Source organism: Hylobates moloch, unplaced genomic scaffold (genome assembly GCF_009828535.3).
Source record: "Hylobates moloch isolate HMO894 unplaced genomic scaffold, HMol_V3 SCAFFOLD_6, whole genome shotgun sequence".
Lineage (NCBI taxonomy): Eukaryota > Metazoa > Chordata > Mammalia > Primates > Hylobatidae > Hylobates > Hylobates moloch.
Window position 1 is genome coordinate 125,508,929 of NW_026652281.1, and position 27,278 is coordinate 125,536,206.

At 36.6% G+C, this 27,278-nt stretch overlaps 1 protein-coding gene across 6 annotated transcripts in view; it reads left to right on the forward strand.

Moving 5' to 3' along the window:
• FBXO38 (F-box protein 38) overlaps positions 1-27,278 on the forward strand; it is a 77,552-nt gene that overhangs the window by 36,858 nt on the left and 13,416 nt on the right. For 4 of the 6 annotated variants that reach the window (XM_058440004.1, XM_058440006.1, XM_058440005.1 and 1 more), the window contains 12 exons: positions 356-519; positions 727-892; positions 3,052-3,189; positions 4,578-4,715; positions 7,449-7,542; positions 8,940-9,070; positions 12,438-12,608; positions 14,232-14,374; positions 15,293-15,503; positions 22,401-22,520; positions 23,928-24,107; positions 25,625-26,359. In XM_058440004.1, coding sequence (XP_058295987.1) covers positions 356-519; positions 727-892; positions 3,052-3,189; positions 4,578-4,715; positions 7,449-7,542; positions 8,940-9,070; positions 12,438-12,608; positions 14,232-14,374; positions 15,293-15,503; positions 22,401-22,520; positions 23,928-24,107; positions 25,625-26,359 — 2,391 coding nt within the window. The remainder of the gene's footprint in view (positions 1-355; positions 520-726; positions 893-3,051; positions 3,190-4,577; positions 4,716-7,448; positions 7,543-8,939; positions 9,071-12,437; positions 12,609-14,231; positions 14,375-15,292; positions 15,504-22,400; positions 22,521-23,927; positions 24,108-25,624; positions 26,360-27,278) is intronic. The other 2 variants (XM_032158297.2, XM_032158299.2) reach the window with 2 other exon arrangements.

Genomic DNA, 27,278 nt, shown 5'->3' on the forward strand with positions numbered 1-27,278 from the left:
GAAGGTGGTGGTGATCAGGTGGGTGGTCCCACTCCATCCACCAAATAGGTCCAAGTTATCTGGGTTAAAAGTGTGTTCTTTGTTGAAGATTATGCCTTAAAAGGAACAAAAACCAAAAAGTCAATAATAAAAGCCTCTTCCATAAAGTATTAACTCAGATTAAGTGGAGTTTCTGACTCATTTCCTCTGTTAGTAAAGGAGTATATTTTCTGTTATGTTTATTCAGCTTTAGTGTTAGCCTTACGGAAATTTGAAGAGGAAATCTTTTTTAACTTTTGGTAAAAATCACGAGTGCCTAGTAAATGTTAATGAACAGAAAGATGAACCTGGCTCTAAATACTTCTGAACTTCTCAGGCTTTACAGATTCCAGTTTTCTAACACTATTAAAGAAGATGCCAGATGTTGAACAGCTATATGGCCTTCACCCTCGATACCTTGAGAGGCGAAGAGTAAGGGGCCATGAGGCTTTTAGCATTCCAGGAGTCCTAGAAGCTTTGCAGGCATGCCCAAACTTAGTGGTGAGTGCACCTGGTTGGACATTTTGGCATCAACTGTTTATGGAATAATAGACCAAAGAATGATAGACATGTTCACTCACATGCAAATCTCATCTGTCACAAACTTTTACGTTCCATTGTGTACTTAGCATCTTGTGGTACCTAAATAAAAGCTTTGGATGCTAAACTAAAATCCTTTCTTATGCTTGCTTTGGCATTATTTTCTAGGGTGTGGAAACTTCTCATCTGGAGTTGGTAGAATCCATTTGGACATATATGCCCCATGTTCATATTTTGGGGAAATTTCGTAATCGTAATGGAGCTTTTCCAATTCCTCCTGAAAATAAACTGAAAATTCCTATAGGAGCCAAAATTCAAACTTTACACTTAGTTGGTAAGTACATGTTTCTTGGGTCACTTGTAACTCCTTGAAATGCCATAAAATGTGAATATTCACTGAAAAAGAATAATGAGAATTTTAGAGATGGCTTTGTTGATGACTGCAAAATAAATGTTTGCAAGATCTGTGTAAAAATTCCAATTTCCCATTAAAGATCCACTGGTGTGAGGGAAGTACTGCTTTACAAGTGTACATTCTCCATCTGAATATTCTTTGAAATTATATACCAATAACTTCAACTTAAGTAAAAAGTGTAAATATTTTCTCAAATTTGTCACCTTTGGCTTAGACCACTGAAAGGAATTCGGGGGTCCCTGTTAATATAGTCTGGCCTTTAATATTTGTTTACTACTTTATTTTGTATATATACACAGACATACACAGAGAGAGTATATATGTTTTAAGGTATTTCTAGGTATTGGGGATGGTCCAAAGAACTGGAAATTTCTGAAACTCAGGTGGTACAGGGAGAGCATCAGGAATGACAAGAGTAGGTCTTAAATAAGACTTAGATACACAATTATGGGAGAAGAGTAAAGATTTCTAGCAACCCTTCATTTATAAGATCAGGGAGTGATATCTAGTTTGAAATTGGATTTTTAGATATAAAAGGATTCTGTAATATCTGGAATTTATAATATAAGCTCCTTAAGGTCAAAGACTTATTTCCATATCTTTATATTTTCTGCAATGCCTGTCACAGTTCATTGCAAATATAAGTACAGGGTAAGTTTTATTAAAATGCATTAATTTATGGGAATCATTTAACAGTTTAACACTGTATTATGGTGATGCAGAGGTGTGGTAAATTAATAAAAATGAACATTACCAGGAGAATGGGCAGTTATGTCCTTTGTTTATAGAGTTTGTTTGAGACAGAAAGTGGATTGGGCCTAGGGTATACTGTCTTCTCTGCATCTGTCTCACCCTTGCTACCTTGGGTTTCCTAATCAGTACAATCAGTACTACCATCTTCATAGTATTAAAATAGATGCTAAATTTAACTTTTGTTTACTTCTGCATCTTATATCTCAATCTGTACCTCACTTCTGCTTTTTGTCCTTTTGTCTCATCCTTAATTTTACTTCCCGTTTGTTGCTATACAATGTGTGTGCATAGTTCAAACTAAATTTAACTCTGCTATTTTGAGAGGAACAAGTTAAGGGGTAATCCTTGTAGGTTACAATAAGAACATTCGGCAGAATTTAGCCTTTAAAGAACTGACCATTCAAGTACTGCAATTTTACATTCTCTAGTTATTCTTGCTAGCAGAGCTTCTGTTGTCTCAAATTTAAAAATTGCATTAAACAGTTTTGCCAACTACTGTTTGTTAAATGCCATCATCCTGGATCCTTGGATTTCTTTAATAAATTTGTGTCCTTTCCTTGGCTTTTATCTTCTTTCGTCCATATTTCCTGTATTTTTTCACCTCACGCTACACCTCCCTTCTTCTGGTCATGGTCCTCTGTGGATATGATTCCTAGTATTAAGCCACTCATGGATCCCATGCATCAAATTACCTTTACCAATTTGAAATTCTAAAATAAATGACTGGCAGGTTTCTGCTTTTCTCAGAGCCATGCTGGCTGGCTTCTCCTACATAAATACAAATTCTTAAGATTCATATATTTATAGAAAACAGCTTTTAAAGTTCTGTGTTTGGCTATCTTCCAGATATCTATTTGCATATTTAAACCCACCTAGCTGACTTTGCTCTGAGAAATAATAGTTCTCCTACTGGGGGGCAGTGGACGTTGGTAGTCAAATAGTGAATTTGTGTGTTTCATCTCCATCGTTATAGTTTTGCTTTCAGTAATCCATTTTCACTTTACCTCTTCTGGGAAAATGTATCCTAGAAGAGTTTAAGATTATGAGAAAGACTTACATGTCTAAGACATAGAAATACTTTTTAAACTCTATCTTCCCATTGGCCTTTTCTAAAAAAGTTAAGTCAGTTTATGGTTTACATAAACTGTTCTTTGTAAGCCTGTTTTAAATAAGGCAAATTTGATAGATTTTGTTTAATTTGTTCTGATAAAAATCCTTGAAGGTTAAACTGTTAATATGAAAAATAGACTCTTGAACTTATAAGCAAAATATAGTATATTTTTGTGATTTTTTCTTGTTTGTTCTTTTTTATATTTGTGTTTTAGGGGTGAATGTTCCTGAAATTCCTTGTATCCCAATGCTAAGGCACCTTTATATGAAGTGGGTAAGACTCACTAAACCACAGCCATTTAAAGACTTCCTTTGTATCAGCTTAAGAACTTTCGTCATGAGGAACTGTGCAGGTAATGGTACACAATTATGGTGGAATGAAACACAAGCTATTCTAAAAATACCCTGAAGCAAACTCTAGCTACATTTGTAAATACAGTTATGTTATGCTATTACTATTTATGTCTTATAACGTATCCATCTTGTGAAGATAAATGTACTTTTTGTTTTAAAGACATTAGAAAGATGATTTGTGTTTGACCTCAGCAAAAAAAAAAAAAACAACTCAGAATATCTCTATTTTTTACAGGTACTTTTTACTTTTCATAGGATTGTTTTATTAAATTTCAGTCTTCTTTCTTTGTTTCTGGTCTCCGAATCATTCTGCATGTAAATAGTTGGCTTCCTTAATCTACCTTAAACATAGCTTTTATGGTATTATCCTTCTAAACAGAAATCTTTAGTGTCCCTGTTGCCGTAAAGCAAGCTTGTCCAACCCATGGTGATGCCAATACAATTTTAAATTTTTAAAACATTATGATTTTCCATGGGTTTTTTTTTTTTTTTTTTTTTTTTTTCTCTCCTCAGCTATATTTAATGTTAGTGTATTTTATGTGTGGCCCAAGACAATTTTTCCTCTTCCAGTGTGGCCCAGCGATGTCAAAATGTTGGACACCCTTGCACTAGAGCATTAAGTGGGAACTACTCTGCTTAAGGTCATGATAACCAGGACCCCTCTTGATAACCTTATTCTGACACCTTTCCAAGATATATCTTCTTTTATCATCACATTTGACTATTCATTGTTCCCTGGTCAGCTGTACAGCTTTCCACCTCAATGTCTTCTCTTATGCTATATTATTGTTTCGTTATCCTGAGATGTGCACTTTCTTCCTCTTTTTTTGTATGCATTCTTAAGGTTCTGCCTTTTCCAACTTACTTTTCTCCTCTTTCTTTTTCTTTTTCATGGAGTACAGCAGATGTTATTTTTATACTTGATGCAGTCTACCTTCTTATCCTTCTATAATTATTTATGTTAGTTCTAGCTCCATGTCAACTGCAGGCTTTTTGATGGACAGGACCATATCTTTTGTGATCTTCTATAGTAGCTAATGCAACACTGGTCATAGAGATGATTAAATGATTGAGCTGTTGAGTGAAGGATCAAATTTTTATCTTGACTTTTTCCCATTAGTTAGTTTGAGTTCAAAACTATTGAGCCTTTAGAGAATTTACAGAATACTACATATCTCTACAGTGTTACTGAAAAACCCTTTATGCTGAGTAAGTGTATGGTTAATAGGCTAACACTTTGATTTGTAACAAGAACCTGATTGCAGAGAGCCAATTTGGCTGTCATTTTAAGACTTAGAGTTTATAAGTTATACATGTCTTTCACTGATTTGAAATTCATTTTAAGGCACTTTACATTGTTCTATCAAAGATTTTTTTTTTTTTCCAGGACCCACAAATTCCTTGAAATATGTCCCTTTAGTAACAGGCTTAGCCTCTGCCCGAAACTTGGAACACTTAGAAATGGTTCGAGTTCCTTTCCTTGGAGGTCTTATCCAACATGTTGTTGAAGACAGTTGGAGATCAGGTATTCATTTTCTTTAGTTAATAAATATTTTTTAAAAATCAACTTATAAAAATCATTAAGCTTTTATTTAACTTCCCTGGCAAGTCTTTAAAAAGAAAATGCTCATCAGGAACTGCTTTCTCTGTTGTATTTGACAGACAGTAAGTAACCATGAGCATAGCTAGTATTCATTTTCTTTTGGTGCACTTTAAACTTTCTTAAAATAGACAGTAGAGTGATAAGACGTGTTTTCTGGCTTGTTTTGACTTTTACGTAGCTAATAATACCTCCTCTTATATATGGAATCTTTCTTAGAAATGTTAACAGGGATTTCTAGCGTTCTTTGGTGATGTTTTACAACTTGTACAGCCAAGGCTTCCAAAAAAAATTTAGGCATTAATAATGTTAATATCTATCATGTAATACTTTATAATATAAAAAATACTTTTATACATATCACTTGGATATTGATTTACCCATCAGATGATGATATTTAAAAGAAAAAAGTTGTTCTGTGTATACTTAACTATAGATAAATAATACGTAACAGAATGTGCTCTGTGTTAAACATCTCATTGCAGAAAAAAATAGTGGTTTAGCAAAATGGATGATTAATAGTTGGAAACCAAAAATTTAACTTTGGCTCTCTAAAATAAAATGGAAAGTCATCAAGTACCATTGTTAACAAACAGACATTATAATTAATACTGTTGAAATATAATGAAGAGTAAACACTACATTTCTAGACATTTTGTCAGTCAAGTGTGGTATAAGTGTACTTTATTACATTTAACCAGTGGGATGAAACAACCCCTTAAAACCAACAGTATTTTGATTGATGGCGATAGTTAACAAGATAAAAGTCAAAAACGAAGGCTATTGGTGCATTCACTAGAGAGAAGACCTGTAGAGAGGTGCTAAAAGCTGAGTTTGTATAAAGGTCCTAAAAGAAAAACAGAGACTTTTCTTCTCTGAACGGTTTTTAAGGGTGACCCTGCCTTGTATTTTACTCAAGAAGTCAACATACCTCACACAAAAATTAATTCTAGATGGGTCATAGATTCAGATGAGAACAGTTTTGAAATGAAATTTAAAAAAATAACTTAGAAGAATGTCTTGTTGACCTTGAGTACACAAAGACATCTTAAACAGGACGCCAAAAAGCATTTACCATAAAGAAAATATTGATAAACTGTACCAAATTAAAATTAAGATTTTTTTTTTTGTCCATCAAAAGGCATGATTGAGAAAGTGAAAAACCGGCCAGGCGCAGTGGCCCATGCCTGTAATCCCAGCACTTTGGGAGGCCGAGGCGGGCGGATCATGAGGTCAGCAGATCGAGACCATCCTGGCTAACATGGTGAAACCCCGTCTCTACTTAAAAATACAAAAAATTAGCCCGTTGTGGTGGCAGGCACCTGTAGTCCCAGCTACTCGGGAGGCTGAGGCAGGAGAATGGCGTGAACCTGGGAGGCGGAGCGTGCAGTAAGCCTAGATCGTACCACTGCACTCCAGCCTGAGCAAGAGAGTGAGACTCCATCTCAAAAAAAAAAAAAAAAAAAAAAAGAGTGAAAAACCAAGCTACAGAATGGGAGAAGCTGTTTGCAATACAGATACTGGGTATTGGGAAGATATAAAGGACTCCTGGAATGAATAAGAAAAAGGCAGGCAACTCAATAGAAAAAGTGGGAAAGGACTTGAATAGAAAAGTTTGCACACAAGAAGCCAATAAACGTGAAAAAACGATAAAGTTTACTAATCATTAGGGAAATGCAAATTGAAACTACAGTGTGATATTCAAGCACTAAAATGACTATACCTACTCGTGACTAATATGAAAAAGATAAAAACAGTAATGTTGGCTAGGATGTGAAGCAACAGGACCTTTCATACACTGATGGTCAGAATATAAATTCATACAACCACTTTGAAATACTGTTTGGTAGTATCTGCTAAAGTTGGTCATACACATAGCAACAGTTGCATTCCTGGCTTTAAACCCAACAGAAATGTTTACATACGTTCACCAAAAGACATTTTTAAGATTGTTCATGGAAGCACTGTTTCTAATCATCCCAAAATGGAAAGATGCCTATTGGCAATAGAATGGATAATTAAATTGTGGCATATTCATATAGCAAAATACTGTACAGTAATAAGAATGAACAGACTACAGCTACACAGCGATATGGATGAATCTCGTAAACAGAGTGTTTAGTAAAAGAAGCCAGACACAAAAGTATACAAACTTTGTGATTTTATTTATACAAATTTAAAACAGATAAATCAGTCATTTCTTTAAGCTATACATTAGTAATTTATGTTCTTTTTTTGTAGGTAGATACAAGTTTCAGAAACATTAAAAAAATCAGTTAAAGTGGTTCTGGTCTTGTTCCATATGATATTTGGAGGTTCAAAATTTGGCCAGAAATGGCAGGGTTTCTTTTTTTACAATTCTCTCATCAGCTTCTGACTTTCTAAAAATCCTTACTTAACAGTCTAAATCTTTTAGAATAGTTTTCAAATGCCATCAGAGTGTCTTTTCAAAATGAGGATCTGCTTTCATCTCCTTTTAGGTGACTAGTAGTTATAATTCATCTTAAGATATTAATTTCAATGCAAAAACAAAGCTTAGATTTACTTTTAAACCAGTAATTATCATCTAAGATAATACTTTATAATGTATAGTATATAAATACTTCACTAAAAATGCTATGGTCAAAAGAAACACTTGTTTTTGTTCCTCGTCTTTAGGTGGTTTTAGAAATTTGCACACTATTGTTCTGGGAGCTTGCAAAAATGCTCTTGAAGTAGATCTTGGTTACCTCATCATTACTGCTGCCCGTAGGTATGTTTCCTCTTTGTATTGTGTCTCTCACTTTAGAAGTAAATATGTTTTTCTCTATTTTACAAAAAATTGTGGAATGTGTGTGTATATATGTGTGTACATTTGATCAAGCCTTGTTCAAATTTAAAATACAAAGAAGTCTAAATAACATATAAATATAACATCATGGTAGTCTTAATGTTATAACTGGTAACCAGTTGAGCTGCATACTAGCAAGCTCCAGAGTGGCATGGTCTCATATCAGAGAAAAGCAGTGGAATTTCTGGAAATGGCTGAGAGTCCAATAGAAGTTAGCATTGAAGCTGTGGTGTCTATAGCCCTCTCAGGACCATTGTCTCAATCTCTGGATGATTTTCTGAATTGTTCTAGTTACTTGGTGATAATATTTGCTATTCAGAAATCATTGTTTTAAATCAGCTTTTCCAAAGTCTGACCTTGTAACACCTCTATATTTTTTAACCAAGTGGTTATATCACTTTATGCCACATTTACTATTTCTTACATATCAATGGTCTACCTCCACTTTTATTTTATAATAGTTTCTTTAAGCATTTTTAAAATTTGTTCAAAAACACAGCTTTTTCCATCAAGAGACTTGATTAGGATTATAAATAAAATAAAAGTGTTTCTAAGTTTAAGTAGGTATTGTTACCTACTACAGAACTATACTCTTTGTTAAAATGCAACATTAATAGCTAGCCTAATCAAAATGTCAAATACCAGCACCAGATGCAGATTCTCACATTGACTCTTCAGGTTTAGTAAAGCACTTGAAAGGATATAAGATTCTTACCTGTAATTAATTGTTATTGAATGTATAGCTTCAGTGTACTGCCCAAGATTTCCTTACACTTTGCAGATACTTCTTTGAAGAAAATATTTTTTTTTTCAGTGGAGGAAGTGGGAGGGAAGTTGTTGACATCTGTGACACTTCACTAAAGTCATAAACTTCTTTCAGAGTCTTATTGATATGGTTTGGCTCTGTTTCCCCTCAGATCTCATCTTGCAGCTCCCATAATTCCCATGTGTTACGGGAGGGACCCAGTGGGAGATGACTGAATCATGGGGGTGGTCTTTCCCGTGCTGTCCTCATGATAGTGAATAAGTCTCACTAGATCCGATGGTTTTAAAAATGGGAGTGTCCCTGCACAGCCTCTCTTTTTTTGCCTGCTGCCATCCATGTAAGATGTGACTTGCTCCTTTTTGCCTTCAGCCATGTTTGTGAGGCCTCCCCAGCCACGTGGAACTGTGAGTCCATTAAAACCTCTTTTTCTTCCCGGTCTCAGGTATGTCTTTGTCAGCAGCACAGAAACGGACTAATACACTTATATTAGGAAGAATCTTTGATTCTGATGGTTTTTGTTTTACTCTGATATGTTCTCTCTCTTTATTCACAGGTTACATGAAGTTCGGATCCAGCCTTCCCTAACCAAAGATGGTGTCTTTTCTGCCCTAAAGATGGCAGAGTTGGAGTTCCCCCAGTTTGAAACCCTTCATCTAGGATATGTAGATGAGTTTTTGCTACAGAGTAAGATTTATCCCATTTTAATTCCTAGAATTACTGTAAGAAATTTACTTGACAAACTGAAATCTGAATTGGGTTGTGCCATGTCTTTTTGAACATAAGACAACTTAAAATCTTAGGTGCTCTCACGTCTTGAAAAATAAACTTTTAAATTAGAAATGTCAGTGATTTTTTTTTCCATATTGCCTCTGATTTTAGCATATTATAGAAAATATAGTTACTAACAATACACCAGAAAAAGAACCTTATCTACATTTGATATTGTCTCCACTTTACTGCCCAAGTTTCTTTCCCATTCTGCTTCATTTTTTTCACAGAATGTCATCCTTGGTTCCATTGTTGAATTTGATCTGCCACACTTCTTGAAGCTTTTGATGGTCCTCTCAGATGAGGTCCCATTCCCTGCCCATGCTCTTCATTTCCATAATAAGCCCGCTGGGGGTTCTGGATTTTCCAGATAGTGTGAGCACATAATGGTCAGTATTCATTTAATGATGATTGCTGTTGGAAAGCTTGTTCACAGCATTTTCTTACGCATTTACAATTGAGAACTCATTTCTTTGGGTTTGAGTGCATGTCAATTCATTATTCAAACTATTTTTCCATATGGCATCAATAAGATATGAAAGAAAATTTTCATCACCAACATGTTTTTATTTATTCAAGAATTCATTTTCTTCCCACCTGATTTGCAACAAGTCTTTCTTGAACTCTCATCATCATAGCAGATAACATTTTTTCTTTGGATCTAGTTTGTATTGTAGAAGAACATAAGAAGGCTTAATTCTTCCATTCAGGACAATCCAGCTGAAAAAACATAACTGTTTTTCATTTCTAATATATATTACAGTAATAGTTGTGGGGTTTTTGTTTACTTTTTTATTGTTCACAGTACTCATTAATATAGGTGATTAAAAAGTCAAGCCATCCTTTTCTAGACAGTTTAATTAGAATCATGTTAAATCTGTATAGCTTTGAAAAAGATCAGCTTTTCTCCAAAATAGCTTTAAAATGCTAACGAGTACAATGATTTTATATAAAATTAATACATTTGGTATCAAGCTTTTCTGGTTTTGAATGAAGTATCTAACATTCCCTATGTTTCTGCAATGTCTGTATAGTAACAAAATTATTAGCTTTGAAATTGATATTCTTTCTATAATTTTGTTTTCTATTTTTCCCAAAAGCTCAGAACTTGACAAATTGTGTACCTTCAGGATGGCCAAATTTAGGTCTACTGAAGAATTGTCTTCAAGTGTTATCTTTGTAACCAATTATTTTCCTGTAGTGTTTCTTTCTCCTCAACATATGTTTTCGATAGCATAAAAATACCTTCTTGACTACCATTATCTCATAGTTTTCAACACAACTTGTTTCATGTTCTGTTTCATACTTAATAGTCTGTTATGTTGAACTTTGTACATTCATTCTCTTCTTATTTGCCACAGTTTAACCATTTCTTCCATATACATACTATCTTCTGTCCCTCCAAAGATGACCTAGGATTCTCTGTTTCAGAATAGGCGCCTGGTACTTCTTACGGACGACGTCATGAGGTCACTGCTCACTCACACTCTCTCACTTAGTTTCTCTCTTCTCAGTAATTTAGATTTGAAGCATCTCTCCAAGAAGTGGTGGCTGGCCTGTGGTAATACTTGAGTCACTTTCTTGTTGTAAAAGGTCTGGCAGAATCAATAAATAGAAACATCACCTTTGTCTTCTAACAATGACCCGAAGATGAATCTTTAGAGAGTTCTTTGTTCATGTGGATTTATGATCTGTAAGCTTTATATAATACTGATAGAGATGTATAACTCAGTGAAAATTTCAGAAACAATATAGTCCTAGCCCTAGAGTCCTAGCAATTTAGTTCTAGAGCTTGAGGGAGAGAGAGAATTGAGGCCTGTCTGCTACTAATCATGAGACCTAAGCAAGTTAATTCTTCTCATTTTTTAAATGAAGATAAGGTGATATCCTGCTTTTCTTTTGGGTAGCTCTGAGGAGCCAAGGGAAAAGTGATGTATACGTTTACAGTAATCTCTGACACTCAGGAAGTATTCAATAAATGATAACTTTTACCTTTAGCTGACCTGTGGGCTGAAAAGAAAAACAAAAATGAATATCAAGTAATATCATCAGGATTTTGAAGGAGTATGGCAAGCAGGAAGCCTCAAGAGTAGAAACATGGTGTTCATCTCAAAAAACTAAATGCAAGACATCGATTTGTCATGTTAGGTTACAGCATTTATTCAGATAGTGCCCAGGAAATAGGGTTAGTTCAAGGTTTACCCTATCTTAAGGAAAATGGCAAGTTTCATCTCAAGTCCAAAGAGCAGGGAAAAGGCCCTTACCAGGAGCTAAGGAAAATAGCTCAGCTAAATTTTAAAGGGTGGATTAAGGTGAAATTTGTAAGATGTGCCAGGAGATACCAAATAAAGGAACTATAGGAGAAAGACTGTAAACTATATGGAAAGTAAAATTGGAAGTTTGGAGAAGATGGATTGTTTTTCACATGTTGTAGCTAAAGTTGTAAATCCCTGTGATATTCAGGGCAGCTTCACCAGAGCGGCAGGGTTTTTTTTGTCCTGCGTATTGGTTGATTGCAGACTGTGAGAGACATGTATTCCCATGAACGCTTGTATCCCCAGCACTATGCTAAACACTAAAGATGTAACTATGAACTAACAGAATCTTGGAGCGTGAGGGGGCAGGCAGATGGGAGAAATGATAAGAGGCAAGGGATGAGGTGTGATTCTCAGTGACATGATCTAGAATAAAGGATCCTCCTTTACTTATTCCCAAACCCCTAGTTTGTGACCAGAGAGTAGGCACTAAAGCCCAGTGGCATGTGTTTGAGTTAGAAGTGCACTTTTAGGGTAGAGACAGATGTTACTAACCAGTGCCATGGGTTCTAACAATGAATCTTAAAATTCTTAGAGTTTACCTCTCTCTACACATGTCCACACTGGGCTCCAAGAACATCATTTTACTGTGAGGGAGTTGAGTTTTTAAGATTTTGTTTTCCTTTTAAATGATAAAGCTAAAACTTTACCATCATTATGAACCAGTATGATAGGTCCTTCACTTATGCTTTCAGAATTTTTGCCTTTTTTCTTCTCTAAACAATTGGAAATAATTTTTCCTACTAACTGTCCCTTGACTTTTAATATAATTTATTATTTTGTACAAGAAGTGCTACCATATGTACGGAATACCTAACCTAAAATTATACCTAAACCCGATGATAAGCAGATGATACAGAATGATGGTAGAGACTTTTTATACTGACTGGTAAGATACAAAATTGGTAACACTCCCTAACACTTAAGAATTTGACTTTTTTTTTTTTTAAATTGATTGCTCTTTTTAGGCAGAATGGCTAATGCGGATCTGGTGAAGTATGGTTTGGCTGATGTGGTAGAAAATCCTGGTATCATCACTGATATAGGGATGAAAGCAGTCAATGAAGTTTTTTCCTGTATCAAATATCTGGCAATTTACAATTGCCCTCATCTACACAACCCATACAATTGGATCTCAGGTATTACAGACTTAAAAATACAGCTATGTTTTATTGATACTGAAATAATACAACTTTCCTTGTTTTCTATGTGTGATATGATTGCATTCCTAATGTAAAATGTAGGTATTTCGTTTGGATTGTTCATACAAGTTCTGGTAACCTTTGATAACCAATTTGGAAGTATATTCAATGCCTCTTTAAACTTCTGACGTTCTCTGCCTAGAAGTTTATATTCTCCAGGTTGTGGATTCAAGTGCCCTGATTTTTATATGTACTTCTTTGGGCTAGGAACATAAAATTAACGTTAGTTCATTGTTACCTAGGACTTAGGATATTGTAGTTATTTTCTCAGAATTATCTTCACAGTGGCACATCATCTGAAAGGACAAAGTAGGTATGTATGTCGAACTTTAATTAAGTGACATTAACCTGAGATAAAAATTTCTATTGACTAGAAATCCCAGTCTATTTCAGACCTCCCCCTCCAATCTCCTATATGTAGAAGAGTGACTTTTGCACTTGATATTTTTCCCTTATGGCGGGAGTTCATTTTCCTCTCAGAGTAATGTCATCTGTTTTCTTAAAGGCCCTTCTTAGATACCGAAATTTACAAACCATTAAATAAATCGAGAGCCTGAAAAAGTTGTACTTGTGGCAAAGCCTCTCACTGACACCTACAGAACAGCCTCCTCTGCTGTTGAGTCACTTGACCGGGATCTGTATCTCCTCACAAAGCCACTATCCAGGCCTATTTTAGGGCTCTGGGACCTCTGCTGAGATCACTTGTTAATATAGTCATGTCTCATGTGCCAGCAGCAGTTAAATTCTATCCCTGGCCCTGCTGAACCAAGAAGTTATTGGGAAATATGAACTTTAGGATGTAGCAGGCGTAGATGACTTTAAAAAAATAACATTTATTGGGTTTTTGGTTTGTTTGTTTTCTTAAATACAGAAGAGTATAAAGAAGAAAACAAAAAATGGCCTATAATCCCATCACTCAGAATTCCTGTTAACACTTAAAAAAATAAAAGTAATACATGCACTTGATAAATTTCAAACAGTACAGAAAGGTACAAAATGAAAACTCTCCTCTTCTCAAAGGTAACCATCATCAACAGTTTTTTGTATATTTTTCTGGACAAAGTATGCCTATTGCAGCATATATATGTGTAGCATTTAAAAGTGATTTATATTATACCAAAGGATCTTACTGTGTAAACACTGTCCTGTAGCTTGTTTTTTGTACTAAGTATAATTTGGAGAGTTTTCCATGTCAGCAAGCATATTAAGCTCTCCTTCATTCTTTTGAAATAGCTACATAATGTTCTATTAAATAAATATGCCATAATTTTTTAATTCAGTGTCCTATTGTTGAAAAGCCATGTAGGTTGTTGAGTGGATCACATTTAAATCAGGGCTGATTGGATTCAAATTAATGTTCCCCAGGCCATTTAGTTCTCACAATGGAATTAGGTATGTAAACATCATAATTTAGAATCATCGGGTTTTAGAAGTCATGAAAAAAAGGAAAAGTTATTTAAAAAAAAAGGATTTGAAAGTCTTTGTGACCTGTATCAAAATTCATCTGTAATGGGGAAAATGTTACTTAGATTTTCTCTGGTCATGTCATTTCTTCAACAGACCACTCAAGATGGACTCGATTGGTTGATATCAACCTAGTACGGTGCCATGCTTTGAAGCTGGACTCTTTTGGCCAGTTTATTGAATTGTTACCCAGCCTAGAGTTTATTTCACTGGATCAGATGTTTCGTGAACCACCCAAGGTAAGATACATTTGAGGGAGTTTTTGTTTATTTTGATAGGAAAGAAAATAAAAACAGCCTGTGATTTTTTTTTTTTTTCTTTTCAATAATACACCTTTACAGTGTTATAGTCAGACTTTTTACTGCCAGCCTCAGTGAAGGCATAAAGGTTGTAATAATGCATGGCCTCTCATTCTTCTAAATGAGAATTAAGGGTTCTCTGGGGAAGGGTAAGGAAAAAATAAGTGGAAGCTGTCTATTAGTATATAAACAAAAGGTAAGGTAAGGGTGAGGCTGGAAATTTAAGACATAAATTATTACGTGGGATAATTCATTGGTGGATTAAATATAATTAGGTTAGTAGATTAAATCTAATTAGGAACCCAAAGTATAAATAAGAATTAAGGATTTATTTGGGGAATGTTTTACTTTGCTGCTATCTTTCTGTTAAGTTGTATAGCCTGGGAAATCTGAGGTAGCCCAGTTGTACAAAATGTTATTTTAAAACTGCTTAACATATAGAACTTTGTACTCTTAAGGTAATTAAAAACTTAATCCTTCAACCATTTATGTTCTCTCTTGTCAGTTATTAATGGTTACAGTCCCACTGTTGAAGCAGTACAATATAATGGGGAAAGCTCAGGATTTAAGGTCAGAATCCTGGTTTCAAATTGCGGCTCTACCACTTACTGGCCATGTGCAGTTGGGCAGATCTCTTCTCCTTGCGTGACTCCTCATCTGTAAATCAAGCCAGTAACCCTTTATCTATCTTGAAATGTTGCAGGCCTTAAATGAGATTTTCTATGTGTGTGTGAAAGCATTTCATAAATAAGTACTATATAAATATTCTAATGTAAAGGTGAAATGAAGGGATATTTAAAATGAAAGGATATATACTAACCCAAATTAATAAACGTATGTGTTTTGGTTTTGCCTTAGGGTTGTGCTCGAGTTGGTCTGAGTGCAGGCACAGGAATTGGTGTTTCATCAGCTCTTGTTAGCAACCAGAACTCCAACAATGACGATAATAATGCCCAGAATAACAATGCCAACATCCACGACAACAATCACCATCACCCAGATGACTCAGACGAGGAGAATGACTTTCGGCAAGATCTACAGCCAGGAGAGCAGCAGTTTGCAGCTGATGGTAACCCAGATCTTTTATGAGCTCCAGATAGAAATGATTTTTACTTTGTATTGTATTTCTGGCTTTATCCTGTTGCCTTTTTCCCCTGCTTCAACTTGTCACTTTCCACATTGAGGAAAGCTAGTTGATAAGGAACATGAGGGAGTAGGTGAAATTTTTCTCTTTTCTTGCTTGTTTCAAAACTGTTTTTGTCCACAGACTCTGTAAGAATACTTACAGAATGGGAAGGATTACAGATGCCAGGGGAATTAGGGTAGAGTGGTAACTCTTGACATCTGAGACTTAACTTTCAGGATTTAGACAAAGGAATATCTTTTATTGTCTACCAGACCAATGGATAGCATGAACATTAAGACCATTTCTGGATATCTGAAGAACTGAAAGATTAATACCAACCATGGGCTAGACATTGGCACCTTTCATGTACCTTTAATCATTAGGTCTTCACTTCCACTCAGCAGATTAAGTACATTAGCTAAGAAGGACCTATTCTATTTCATTTATGTAATTATCTGTCCAGTTCGTTAATATATATTGAATACTTGCGGTGTGCCAACCCATGTATGAAGGTGCTCCATCCATCCCTCTGTTGATGAGTGAAGTGATGTGAGATTGTTTTGTTACCAAATTTTCCAGTTTCCCAGCTGACGCTTAGGAACTGGAAAAGGAATCCTTTCTAGCCATCCTTTTGTTGGTCCCCATTTGCCTACTCTGGCACACAGTAATTAATGAGAAATAGGGTGCCCTGATATTATGTACCTGCTTTTACAATGAAACGTACTGTGTACAGGGCATGATTTCCTTTAGGGGCACTCTGAGTATATAGTTCCTGACAAAAGAATCATCTGTAGGCAGTGTCTTCACTTTCTCATCTCACTTGGTCCCTGTGATTTCCTTTAGGGGCACTCTGAGTACACAGTTCCTGACAAAAGAATCATCTGTAGGCAGTGTCTTCACTTTCTCATCTCACTTGGTCCCTATAGAACTCTCTACTTTGGCTCTTGGCAAAGTCACTAGTGATCGTCTTACTGAATCTGGAGGTCATTTCGCCACTTTCATCTAATTTGACATCTCAGCAGCATTAGACATTGTTGCCTAGACTTGTGCACTCTTGAGACACTTTATTCTCTTGGCATCTCTGAAACGATTTTGCTGGTTTTTCTCCTACCTCATTTTCCTTTGCTTGTAGCACCTCGTGTATTCCACTTTTGTCCATGATATCTTTCTCTACACATTTCCACTCAAGCTCGAGGTTTTAGTACCAACTATATGGTATTAAATCCAAATCTTTATTTCCAGCCTTAACTTTTATGCTTTTCTGAAGTAAATGCAGCTATATCTAGCTCTGTACTTTATGTCCATGGTATACTCTTAAGCATTTCAAACCTAGGTGTAAAATCTTTCCCCAACCAATCTCCCTTAAAAATGCAAAAATGAAAGTGCAGAGCCAACAGGTGTTAAGGGAAAGAGAGGGCAAGACAGTCATGTATTGTCCCTTTGCTTTGTTGTCCTGAGTGCTGTGGTACATAGTACAGGTTACTACTACTATAAAGATCTGCGTTTCAGAGGACATGGGCTCTACGTGGGAAACTTACAGCAGCTGCCATTCAGAACTACCCAAATCCTGTGAACTCATTTGTGGTTTGAGTTGACACACAGATTATAGACTTCACTGGAAGATTACTTTGCCATAGACTTTTCAGTACAGTGGAGAATGCCTGCCATTGTGAAATCACATATTGTTGCAACAAGGACCAAAAAAATATTCAAGAACATGTTTGATTTAATTTGTATCTGTATTTGATTTAAGAGAAGAAAATAGAACTTACATCTTAATTTGATTTATAAATATGGTTTCAGAAGATGAGAGATTTGGCATAAAAACCAAATACACAAGATATAGGATAAGCTATTTTGATTTAAGAAGCCATAATTACTATGGAAGGATTCAGCTTCAGCAGTTACCTAGGACTGTTGTCAAGTATAGTATCTTCAAATGCTGTTAAATGCTGAGAAGCAAAGAATAAATACATAATGTATAAAGCATAATTGTATAAAGCAATACGTAAATGCCAGAATTGAAGGGTTAAACAGCTTCAACAAGAGGAAGCCTAAGAAAACCAGAGGCAATGGCAGCATTTGTAGAGAAACGAAGATTGGTAGAAAACCTTAGATTCCACAGGTCACTCCCACATGGTAATGTGTTTAGTTATATTTGTTATTAAACACGTATACACACACACACACACACACACACACACATTAAGTTAGTTTTTTTTTCCCACAAACTAAGGAATTAGAAAAAGACTGATTTTTGGTTGAAACAAAGAAATACAGGGCTTCATAATAAAAGGGGTAATGGGGAATTACGTTAAACAGTTGACTAATATTGATGGTTCAAATCTTCAAGTGAAAATAATAATTTTAAAATTTCTTTGAAACTGGTATTAACATGTTGACTCTCCTTGATGTACAATTTGAAAACTTTTCACGTCTGGGCCAGGTGCAGTGCACATGGCTGTAAGCTCAGGAGGTTGAGACGGGAGGATGACTTGAGTGGGGAGTTTTCAAGGATGTAGTGAGCTATGATCACACCACTACACTCCAGCCTGGGTGACAGAGGGAGATCCGGAGTCTTAAAAACAAATCTTTACATGCATGGGCCTTTACTTGGTTTTGGACCAGCCCCCAAATGAAGCAGCACCAGTCTTTATTGCTCTGTTGTATTTAACTTCTTCAGCTTGCATGAGGTAATTTACTGTAAAAGAGGGGCATTGTATAATTTTAAAAGCTATTTAATTTGTATAAATTAACTCTAACAAAACTATGATTTATTGTTTCACAGTTACTATATTTATCAAAATTTTATAAATTTGGCAGGATATTATCTTAAATTTGTACTTTGAGAAGTCTTAGAACTTAGAGTACTTAATTGTGAGCTAGTTAGCTGAAAATATAACTTGATTACCTGAATTTTGCAGCATTCTAAAATAAGAATAAATGATTACAGTTTTTTGTGGGGTTTTTTTTTTTTTTTTGAGACAGAGTCTCACTGTCACTCAGGCTAGAGGGTAGTGGCGTGATCATAGCTCACTGTAGACTCAAACTCCTGGGTTCAAGTGATCCTTCCACCTCAGCCTCCTGAGTAGCTGGGACTACAAACGCGTGACACCACTCTCAGCTGATTTTTCAAAAAATTTTGCGTAGAGATAGGGTCTTACTGTGTTGCCCAGTCTGGTCACAAACTCTTGGCCTTAAGTGATCCTCATGCCTCAGCCTCCCAAAATGCTGTGATTACACACATGAGACAGTCACTGTGCCCCACAATGTTCATGTTTTTTTTAACAATTTACATTTGCCTATGTGTCAAAATTATGCTTCTGTAATTGCTAAAGCATAGTGTCTATTTTTATGTAACTACTTTCTAAGGAATCACAACTTTAAACCGTAGTTTTACCTATACATCATTTAACTAATTTTCTATTTTGATTTAAAACATACATTCCAGGTACTTAATGCTTTTAAATATAGCGTCATGGTGCACCTCTTCCCTCATCCCTCCACCCGATTAGCCTGAATTAACTGCCAAGTGAAATTGCTCTGCAGCTTTATTTATGGCAGTGGTTTTCAAACTTGAGTGTGCATCAGAATCACCTGGAGGACTTGTTAACCACATTGCTGATTTTTGCCCTCAGGGTTCCAGTTATTCGGTCTGTGTGAGGCCAGATAATTTGCTTTTTTTTTTTTTTTTTTTTAAATAGAGATGGGATCTCATATGTTGCCCAGGCAGTCTCAACTCCTGGGCTCAAGCAGTCCAACTAACTCAGCCTCCCAAAATGCTGGGATTACAGGTGTGAGCCACTGCACCAAGCCAAGAATTTTAATTTTTTTTTTTTTTTTTCTTGAGACAGAGGCTCACTCTGTCACCCAGACTGGAGTGCAGTGGCATGATCTTGGCTCACTACAGCCTCCGCCTCCTGGGTTCAAGCGATTCTCCTGCCTCAGCCTCCCGAGTAGCTGGGACTACAGGCACGTGCCATCACACCCAGCTAATATTTTGTATTTTTAGTAGAGATGGGGTTTCACTGTGTTAGCCAGGATGGTCTCCATCTTGACCTCACGATCTGCCCACCCTGGCCTCCCAAAGTACTGGGATTATAGGCATGAACCACCACGCCCAGCCAAGAATTTGAATTTTCTACAAGTGCCCAGGTGGTGCTGATGCTGCTGGTCTGGAACTATACTTTGAAAACTACTGATTTTGTAAAATTTTTATTTTTGAAGCCTAAGGGCAAACTACAGTCTGAAAAAAAATCCCAGTAAATGTATTTTGTTTTACACTTTGGGGCAGGTAGTTGTCAACCACTAAATATTATATCTGATAATAAATTTCTATGAATTTATGCAACAATTTCATTGCATAAAAATTATTTTGTTAAGAGGCAATGAATTCTTTATAACACTTTTTTACAGCTGAAATAACATTTCAGCTAAACAATATTTGGTGAATATTGATATTTAATTGTAAGTTAGCATACATATATATGTATACATATACATATATATAACTTTCTGTAAGTTAAAATTGTTCTGAAAAAGATGTACTACCTTAATAATAAAATATTTTCCAACAAAGGAAAAAAGTCAAAACCATGAATCATTTGTATCTTCACTAGCCCAGAAGCACCACCATCCAATTTAATTACCAGAGACTAAAATCAAGACATTATTCTTTTTGTCAAAACCAAGAATCATTTGTATCTTCACTAGCCCAAAGGCACCATCATCCGATTTAATTACCAGAGACTAAAATCAAGACATTATGCTTTTTTTCTTTACTTCCTACCTGCTCTCCAAGACATTGAGTCATTTACCAAATCTTGTTGAATGTCTCTGAAACATCTCTCCAGTATGCCTACATCTCTCCTTTCCCATTCTACTACTACATCAGACCTTTCTCTTTTTTTTTTTACCTAAATGTTTTAATAGCTTTCAAACTGGCCTGTTTTCTTGCCCAGCTAAAATTAGTTCTTATAGCAGCCACGGCAGTCTTTTAACAACAAACCAAACAATATTGATACCTTACTCAAAACTTTTTAATAGCTTCCCATTGCCTTAGAATAAGATCCAGGTTCTTAAATTGGACCACCAAATGCTGTACGATCTGGCCTGCCCTCATCTTGTACTACTTCCACCGCTACATCATTCTTGAACATGACAGCTGGTGCCTACCATTGCACTAACTACTGCCTCCTAGAATTCCCTCCCTCCATGTTTTCATGGCTGGCTCCTTCTTGACTTTTAGTTCTTAGCTGAAATGTTAATCTCAGAGGTGTCTTTCCTTGCCATCTGATCTTAAGCAGCCACCAGTTTATTCTCTGTCACATCACACTTTTTGTTACATAAGGCATTACTATCTGATGTTTTTATTTTTATTTTTAAAATTTTTTATCCCCCAACTAGAGTAAGCCATGAGACTAGGGATCTTGAATTTCACCACTGTTTCTCAGCTCCAAGGAATACTAACAAATTGTAGTAAGATGCTCAGTAAGTATTCAAATGAATGCAATGAAAGAAATTGTTTAAACAACTTTTGGGTATCATGTTAAATGTTTGCACAGGCTATTCTGGCAACCTAAAAGCAGTTGCTCAGCAACTTTGGAAAACCTTATCACATTGATGTTTGAATGTACTTTTCATGCCATTCCCTGCATAAAAACCTAGTGGTTTCCCTCTGCCTACTACAAACAATTCTAAGCTTTTTAGCAAGGCTTTCCAAGCTTTTAACAATCTGGGGCCCAGGCTACCTTTTCAGCCTTGTTTTTTCTTTCACATCTCTATCACAACACAGATAACTGTTTTTTTGTTTTTTGTGTGTTTTTTTACCACTGGACTACTATTCTTCTGAAAAATACAGCATTCTTCCTGGTATGGCGGTATATGAAATGTCACCTTATTTCAGTGAACCCTTCCTTGACCCAATGAGAGAATTAGTTGCTCCTTGTCTATGTTCCCTTTGCACTTTTGAACTGTTATAGATCTTAGCAATTATATTCTGACCTTATTCTATGTGTCTAACATCTTTGCCAGAATGTGTGCATCCTCTTTAAGAGCAAGGAGTATAAATTTCCCACTTGCTCATAGTTCCTGTAGTGTAGCAGGCTCTAGAAACTCCTCAGTTTAAATCCTAGCAAACTGTTAAAACCTCTAGGCCTCCATTTCCTCAACTGCAAAAATCAGGCTAGTATATAATGCCCTCACACAAGATTGCTACGAGAAATAAATAAGAAAATGTTTCTATAAACACTTAGCATAGAGCCTGCCGTAGAGTATGTACACATCAATTACTGCTACTCATAATTGTTAGTCAATTGAATGAAAGAAGAAAATTGATTGGCTTTTATCATGAAAGGTTTCTAGGCAAGGTCATTTCTCATTTTGGCAATAACTGAAATACAGATATTGCAGGCTAGAGCTGGGCAATTATTCAGGGGGAGGTGTGCTATTGTGCTTGTTTAAAACCAAAGCAATTCCCACTGTCCCCATTAAATTTCAAACCTCTCCCATATAATTCACTGACATTAATCTGAATGGCATCTTTTTGGCTTAATCATATTTTGCCTTGTTTCTTTGTTAACTGTTTGAGTTTGTATGAATTTGATGGGCTTTCTCCACCAAATGATCCTTTCCCATCTGTGATTTTCTCTCCTCTAGACTGATTAAATACTTGTTAATATCTGCAGTAACAAGCACAGTGTATGCAGTATATGCTGCTCTTTCAGGGCAGGCCTAGTAATCAGCGGGACTGTTCAGTTCTTAGGGCGGCCACAGTTTTGCCTGCCCTTGTAGTTCTTTATACTTCTCTTGGTTTTTACTTTGTATATATTTTTGTTTAAGCATTAAATGAGATGGAAGACATCGTCCAAGAAGATGGGGAGGTGGTGGCCGAGAGTGGAAATAATACTCCAGCTCACAGCCAGGCAATTATTCCCGTGGATGTTGATGAGGAACAAGCAGGTAATCATGTGATCCATCCCACGTTCATCATTCTGAAACTACGGCCTAACTGTAATGAAGTACATGAGACAGCGAGAATGATTGTTTTCTGACCTTTCAGCTAATGATACGTTTTATGCTATTGATTACTGAGAACTGTAATACATTGCTGGTATTCTTGTTGCATGTATCTTACTAAAGTTTGTCTTTTATTATTTGTGACTGCAGCAACAACTGCTTTTTCTTTATAGCCACGTGTGCATGTGTTTGTCCATGTATGTGTAGAAAAAGAAAGCACTCAAATTGTTGATGGGAAAATAAAAGACCTGATTAAATATTCTGCTATTGCCCTCTCCTCAATTCAGTTAGAGAGGAGGAGCAGTTGAGAAGTTGACCTGATTTAGTAAACAGACCAAAACCTAGCCTCTGTTTGCCATTGGCTGACTTAAGACAGGATATAGAGTCTTAGGCCCTTAAAGATTAACTCGCATAGCCTTTCATTTTATAGATGGGGAAATTAATTTTCTTTCAAAAGTTTAAATGATGTGCTCAACACCACTCAGCCAATAATCAAGGGACAGAATTGAAATTGAGAAAACTGAAGTTTTCTCATTCCCTGCCTGTTAGAATGCTACCTTGTCTTTGAATCAAAAATATGCTACCCTGTTTTAAGTGTGTTACAGATGCAGTCACTCATTCAACAAATATTTATTGAGTGCCTACTCTGTGTCAGGCGTTGTACAATGTGACAGGAAAAAAGCTAGGTTCCTTGGAGCATACATTTATTGATGGAGCTAATATTAGTCACTTGTCAGAGAGAATTAGGTTATAAGAGCTAGGTTTAAAAGCTATAATGCCAAGCAGATAAAACATTTTTTACATAAATACACATATTCAACCAAAATGTAATATGCATCTAGCCTTCAAAAATGTATCTGCTACATCTAATGAGATAGATCTATACTCAAAGAATATGGAGTCTTATTTACCAGTCCCATATGTTTCTGAGTTCATCTTCATTTACTTAGCCTTGGCTCATATGTTTGAAAAATTGAGAAAATATGTAGCTTAGTTTTAAAATTATTATCACTGTTATTTAGATTATTTTTAGGATGATTTTATGCTACTCTTTGAAATAGTGAAGGTCCTGCAAGGGGATGCTTTATCATTTTCTATTTTAATTTGCCTTTAGAAATGCATCAAGTTGGTTGGCATATTAATCATACTTAATGTTGACATAATGGTTTAGAGTTAAGTTGCTTTCACAGTATCTTTTCCAAGTGCATTATCAGTTAAAATGTGTGCCATGGGAGGCTGTATAGAGCCACAAAGCATCTCTATTGATTCCAGATCCCTGGAAACAGTACTTTGCATTAGATCCTTTCTTGCGCAAAAAGTAACTGTTAGGCCTGTGCTTTTTTTTTTAAGGACCCAGTGGTCTTCAGCGTGTAGTAAAACCAACCCCAATTACTGTTCATGATTCAGAGAGTGATGATGAAGAAGATAGTCTAGAACTCCAAGAAGTCTGGATTCCTAAGAACGGTACTCGGCGTTACTCTGAACGTGAAGAAAAAACTGGAGAGTCAGTGCAGTCCAGGGAATTGTCAGGTGAGAAATTGTCTTTCTCTGAACTGTTAATGAGAGTCACTATCAGAACTGACACACTTGGCCTTAATATGACAACTTGGGTGCAGTTAACATATATTATGGAATGTGACAGGAAGCAAGAAATGCACTTGCCCAAGTAACAGGGAAATCTGGGTGGTGGTCTTGTAGGCAATACAACACAACAGTGTTGTGGAATGAGGGCTCAGGGAAGAAGAGAAGTAAGGATTATAAGTCTACAGTGGAGGCTTCAGTTGTGGCATCAGGGTGTCAGAGATTAGTGAGCGAGAAGCCTGTGCCTCATGTAAGGGATGACTACTGAGTCATCCAGAGCAATGAAAAGCAACCATTCCGCAGTTGATAATCTGTCCAGTTGTGCTTAATGAATATTGGTGGCTAGTTTGGTGCTGGAAGGAGTCCTAAAGTATATTTTTATAATCCCCCACATCCCTTTAAATCTAGGCAACAACCCTCTGCAGTGCCTCACCAAGAAACTGTACTTCTCTCTTAACTTTGAAGTTCATACTTCTTCCTTGTCTTTCCTTCCCTTTGGTTTCTCACAACCATGTGCTTACCACTTTTAGCAAAAGATGGATTTTTTTGCAAATTGTCCAGTCATTTTTCCTTGGGTACTCTTACTCCTTAATATTTTCGAATGTTCAAAACACATTTAACACTGACCCTGAAACATTTATGTAGTACTATTATCTGGAAAGTTTAGTTCTTTGGACTTGAAATAATTTGCTAATCATCGACTCATTATTCCATTTTTATTTCTTTTAAGAAATTCAGATAACTTTATACTGTGGTTGAAAGAAGGTTTTATGGAAACTGAAATTTAGGAAAAGTAATATGACCAGCTGACTAACCTACCTTCCCAGACAGTGCAGTTTCTAAATTTAGCAACTAAATCCTCTGTTGGCCAGACAAAACCTGTTTATTCCTTTATATCTTCATTGAGCCTTACTGTGCCCCAGGTACTGTGTTAGGCACTGTGAGGGATACAGAGATGAGTAAGTCATGGTCTGTCTTTACAGAAGTTCTAGTCTAGTTGAAGAGTCATGTCAAAAACAATAGGTAGTAATATTACAGGGCACATACTACAACTACAGTTGCTTTGGGGTCGGGGTGCAGAAGAGATGGAGTAGAGGACCAGGGAGGACCAGGGCTGACAAATTGGTGAGAACAAAGGCCCTGAGGTAGTAAAGCAGGGGTATTTTGAGAGAAAAGCTGGAGCTGGAATGTACAATGTATAATATGGAGGGTACAACACGGAAAGATGGTTTGGAATCAGATCATAGTGAGGTTTGAAGATATAGCTAAGGAGTATAAACCAGGTATACACTAGGAAGCCATAGAGAATTTTATAGCAGCTCAGTGATGTGATCACAGTTATACTTTAGGAAAATTAGTGTTTAGTATACATTATTTCCTGTTCCAAATTTACTCTTGCGTTTTGTCCAGAATTTATACTGAAATCTTTTCTTTTCCTCGGGCCGTTCTTCTTTTTCTATAAGCAGTAAGTGGAAAAGGCAAGACTCCACTTCGAAAGAGGTACAACTCCCATCAGATGGGCCAGTCGAAGCAGTTTCCCCTCGAGGAAAGCAGCTGTGAGAAAGGCTGTCAGGTCACCAGTGAGCAGATCAAAGCCGATATGAAAGCAGCTAGGGATATTCCTGAAAAGAAAAAAAACAAGGATGTTTATCCCAGCTGCAGCAGCACCACCGCCAGCACAGTGGGAAACTCCAGCTCACACAGCACTGCTTCTCAAAGCCCCGACTTTGTAAGGACGGTGAACAGCGGCGGCTCTTCCGAGCCTAGCCCTACAGAAGTGGATGTGTCCAGGCAGTGTACCTGCTCCCCCGGTGGGTCAGAGGACTCTGAGGCCATGGAGGAGGGAGATGCAGAGAGTTCTGTCTGCCCCAGATGCTGCTGTCACAGGCCCCAGGAATCTCAAAGGAGAACTAGCAGGTGTTCTGATGAGGAACGTCCTTCAACCAGCCGAGCCTGTGTTGTGAATGGCCCGGATGGTACGAGATCCGCCTTTTCCTTTAGGACTCTGCCACAAGGGGGGTCTTCAGGCCCAGCACATGATGAGAGGACTAATGGGAGTGGCTCTGGGGCTACAGGTGAGGACAGGAGGGGGAGCTCCCAGCCTGAGAGTTGTGACGTGCAGTCTAATGAAGACTACCCTCGGAGGCCCCTAACCAGGGCCAGGAGCAGACTGTCCCATGTACTGCTGGTATCTGAGTCAGGTATGACAATGCTCCTAGGATTAGCAACTACAGGGTAGGGTTGCAGAAAGGCAGGAACTTGTTTCATGAGTTTTCTTACAAAAAGCCAGTTTGGCAAATTAAATTCTATTTTGGGGTTTTGTGGGTCATGCAGATTTTGAACTAATTTCAGCAATGGTTTGGTGGGTGGGGGTGTAAAACAGTTTATAAAATGTCCAACCTGGAAAACTCAAATAGTTCAGCTTTTAAGGAAAATGTCACTGTGTATGTTTACCCTAAATATAACACTGACTGACACCTAAGCCCCAGTAGATGAACTCTGCTGCCATTACACACTTAAGAGAAGTCTTAACTTAGGAAAGTTTTAAACCTTAGCCAAAAGGCAAGGACTTGTGACATTGCTGGGGCTGGGGGAACACATCTCAGTGCAGCTTGCTGGGTATACCCCTCTCTCTGTCTCTGCAGTACTTAGTAATTTTTTCAGAAATCTAGTTTTGCTTCAAGTAAGGTTTGCCAGGAGATAAGGAGGTAAGTAAATGGTTTGGCTGAGAATTATTTTGGTGAAAATACTCAAAACATGTATGTGTAAGCTTTCATGAGATACATTTGAGACCTTAATTAGTTATGTGCTAGTTACCATAGTTGCATAAACTCATTGAAATATATGAGTTTTACTTGAAGACTTTTTTATGCTTTGCAAACAGTGGTTCTGCCATATGGTGAAAATACTTTTCCCAGCTTAAATTGTAAATGTTTGATAATATCTTTTTTTTAATTGGTGGTAAAATATAACTTTACCATTCAGTGTACAGTGTATAATTCAGTGGCACTAAATACATTCATCTTGTTAGGCAGCTGTCACCACCAACCATCTGAACTTTTTCATCATCCTAAACTGAAACTCTGTGCCCATTAAACAGTATCTGCCTCCTATGACACC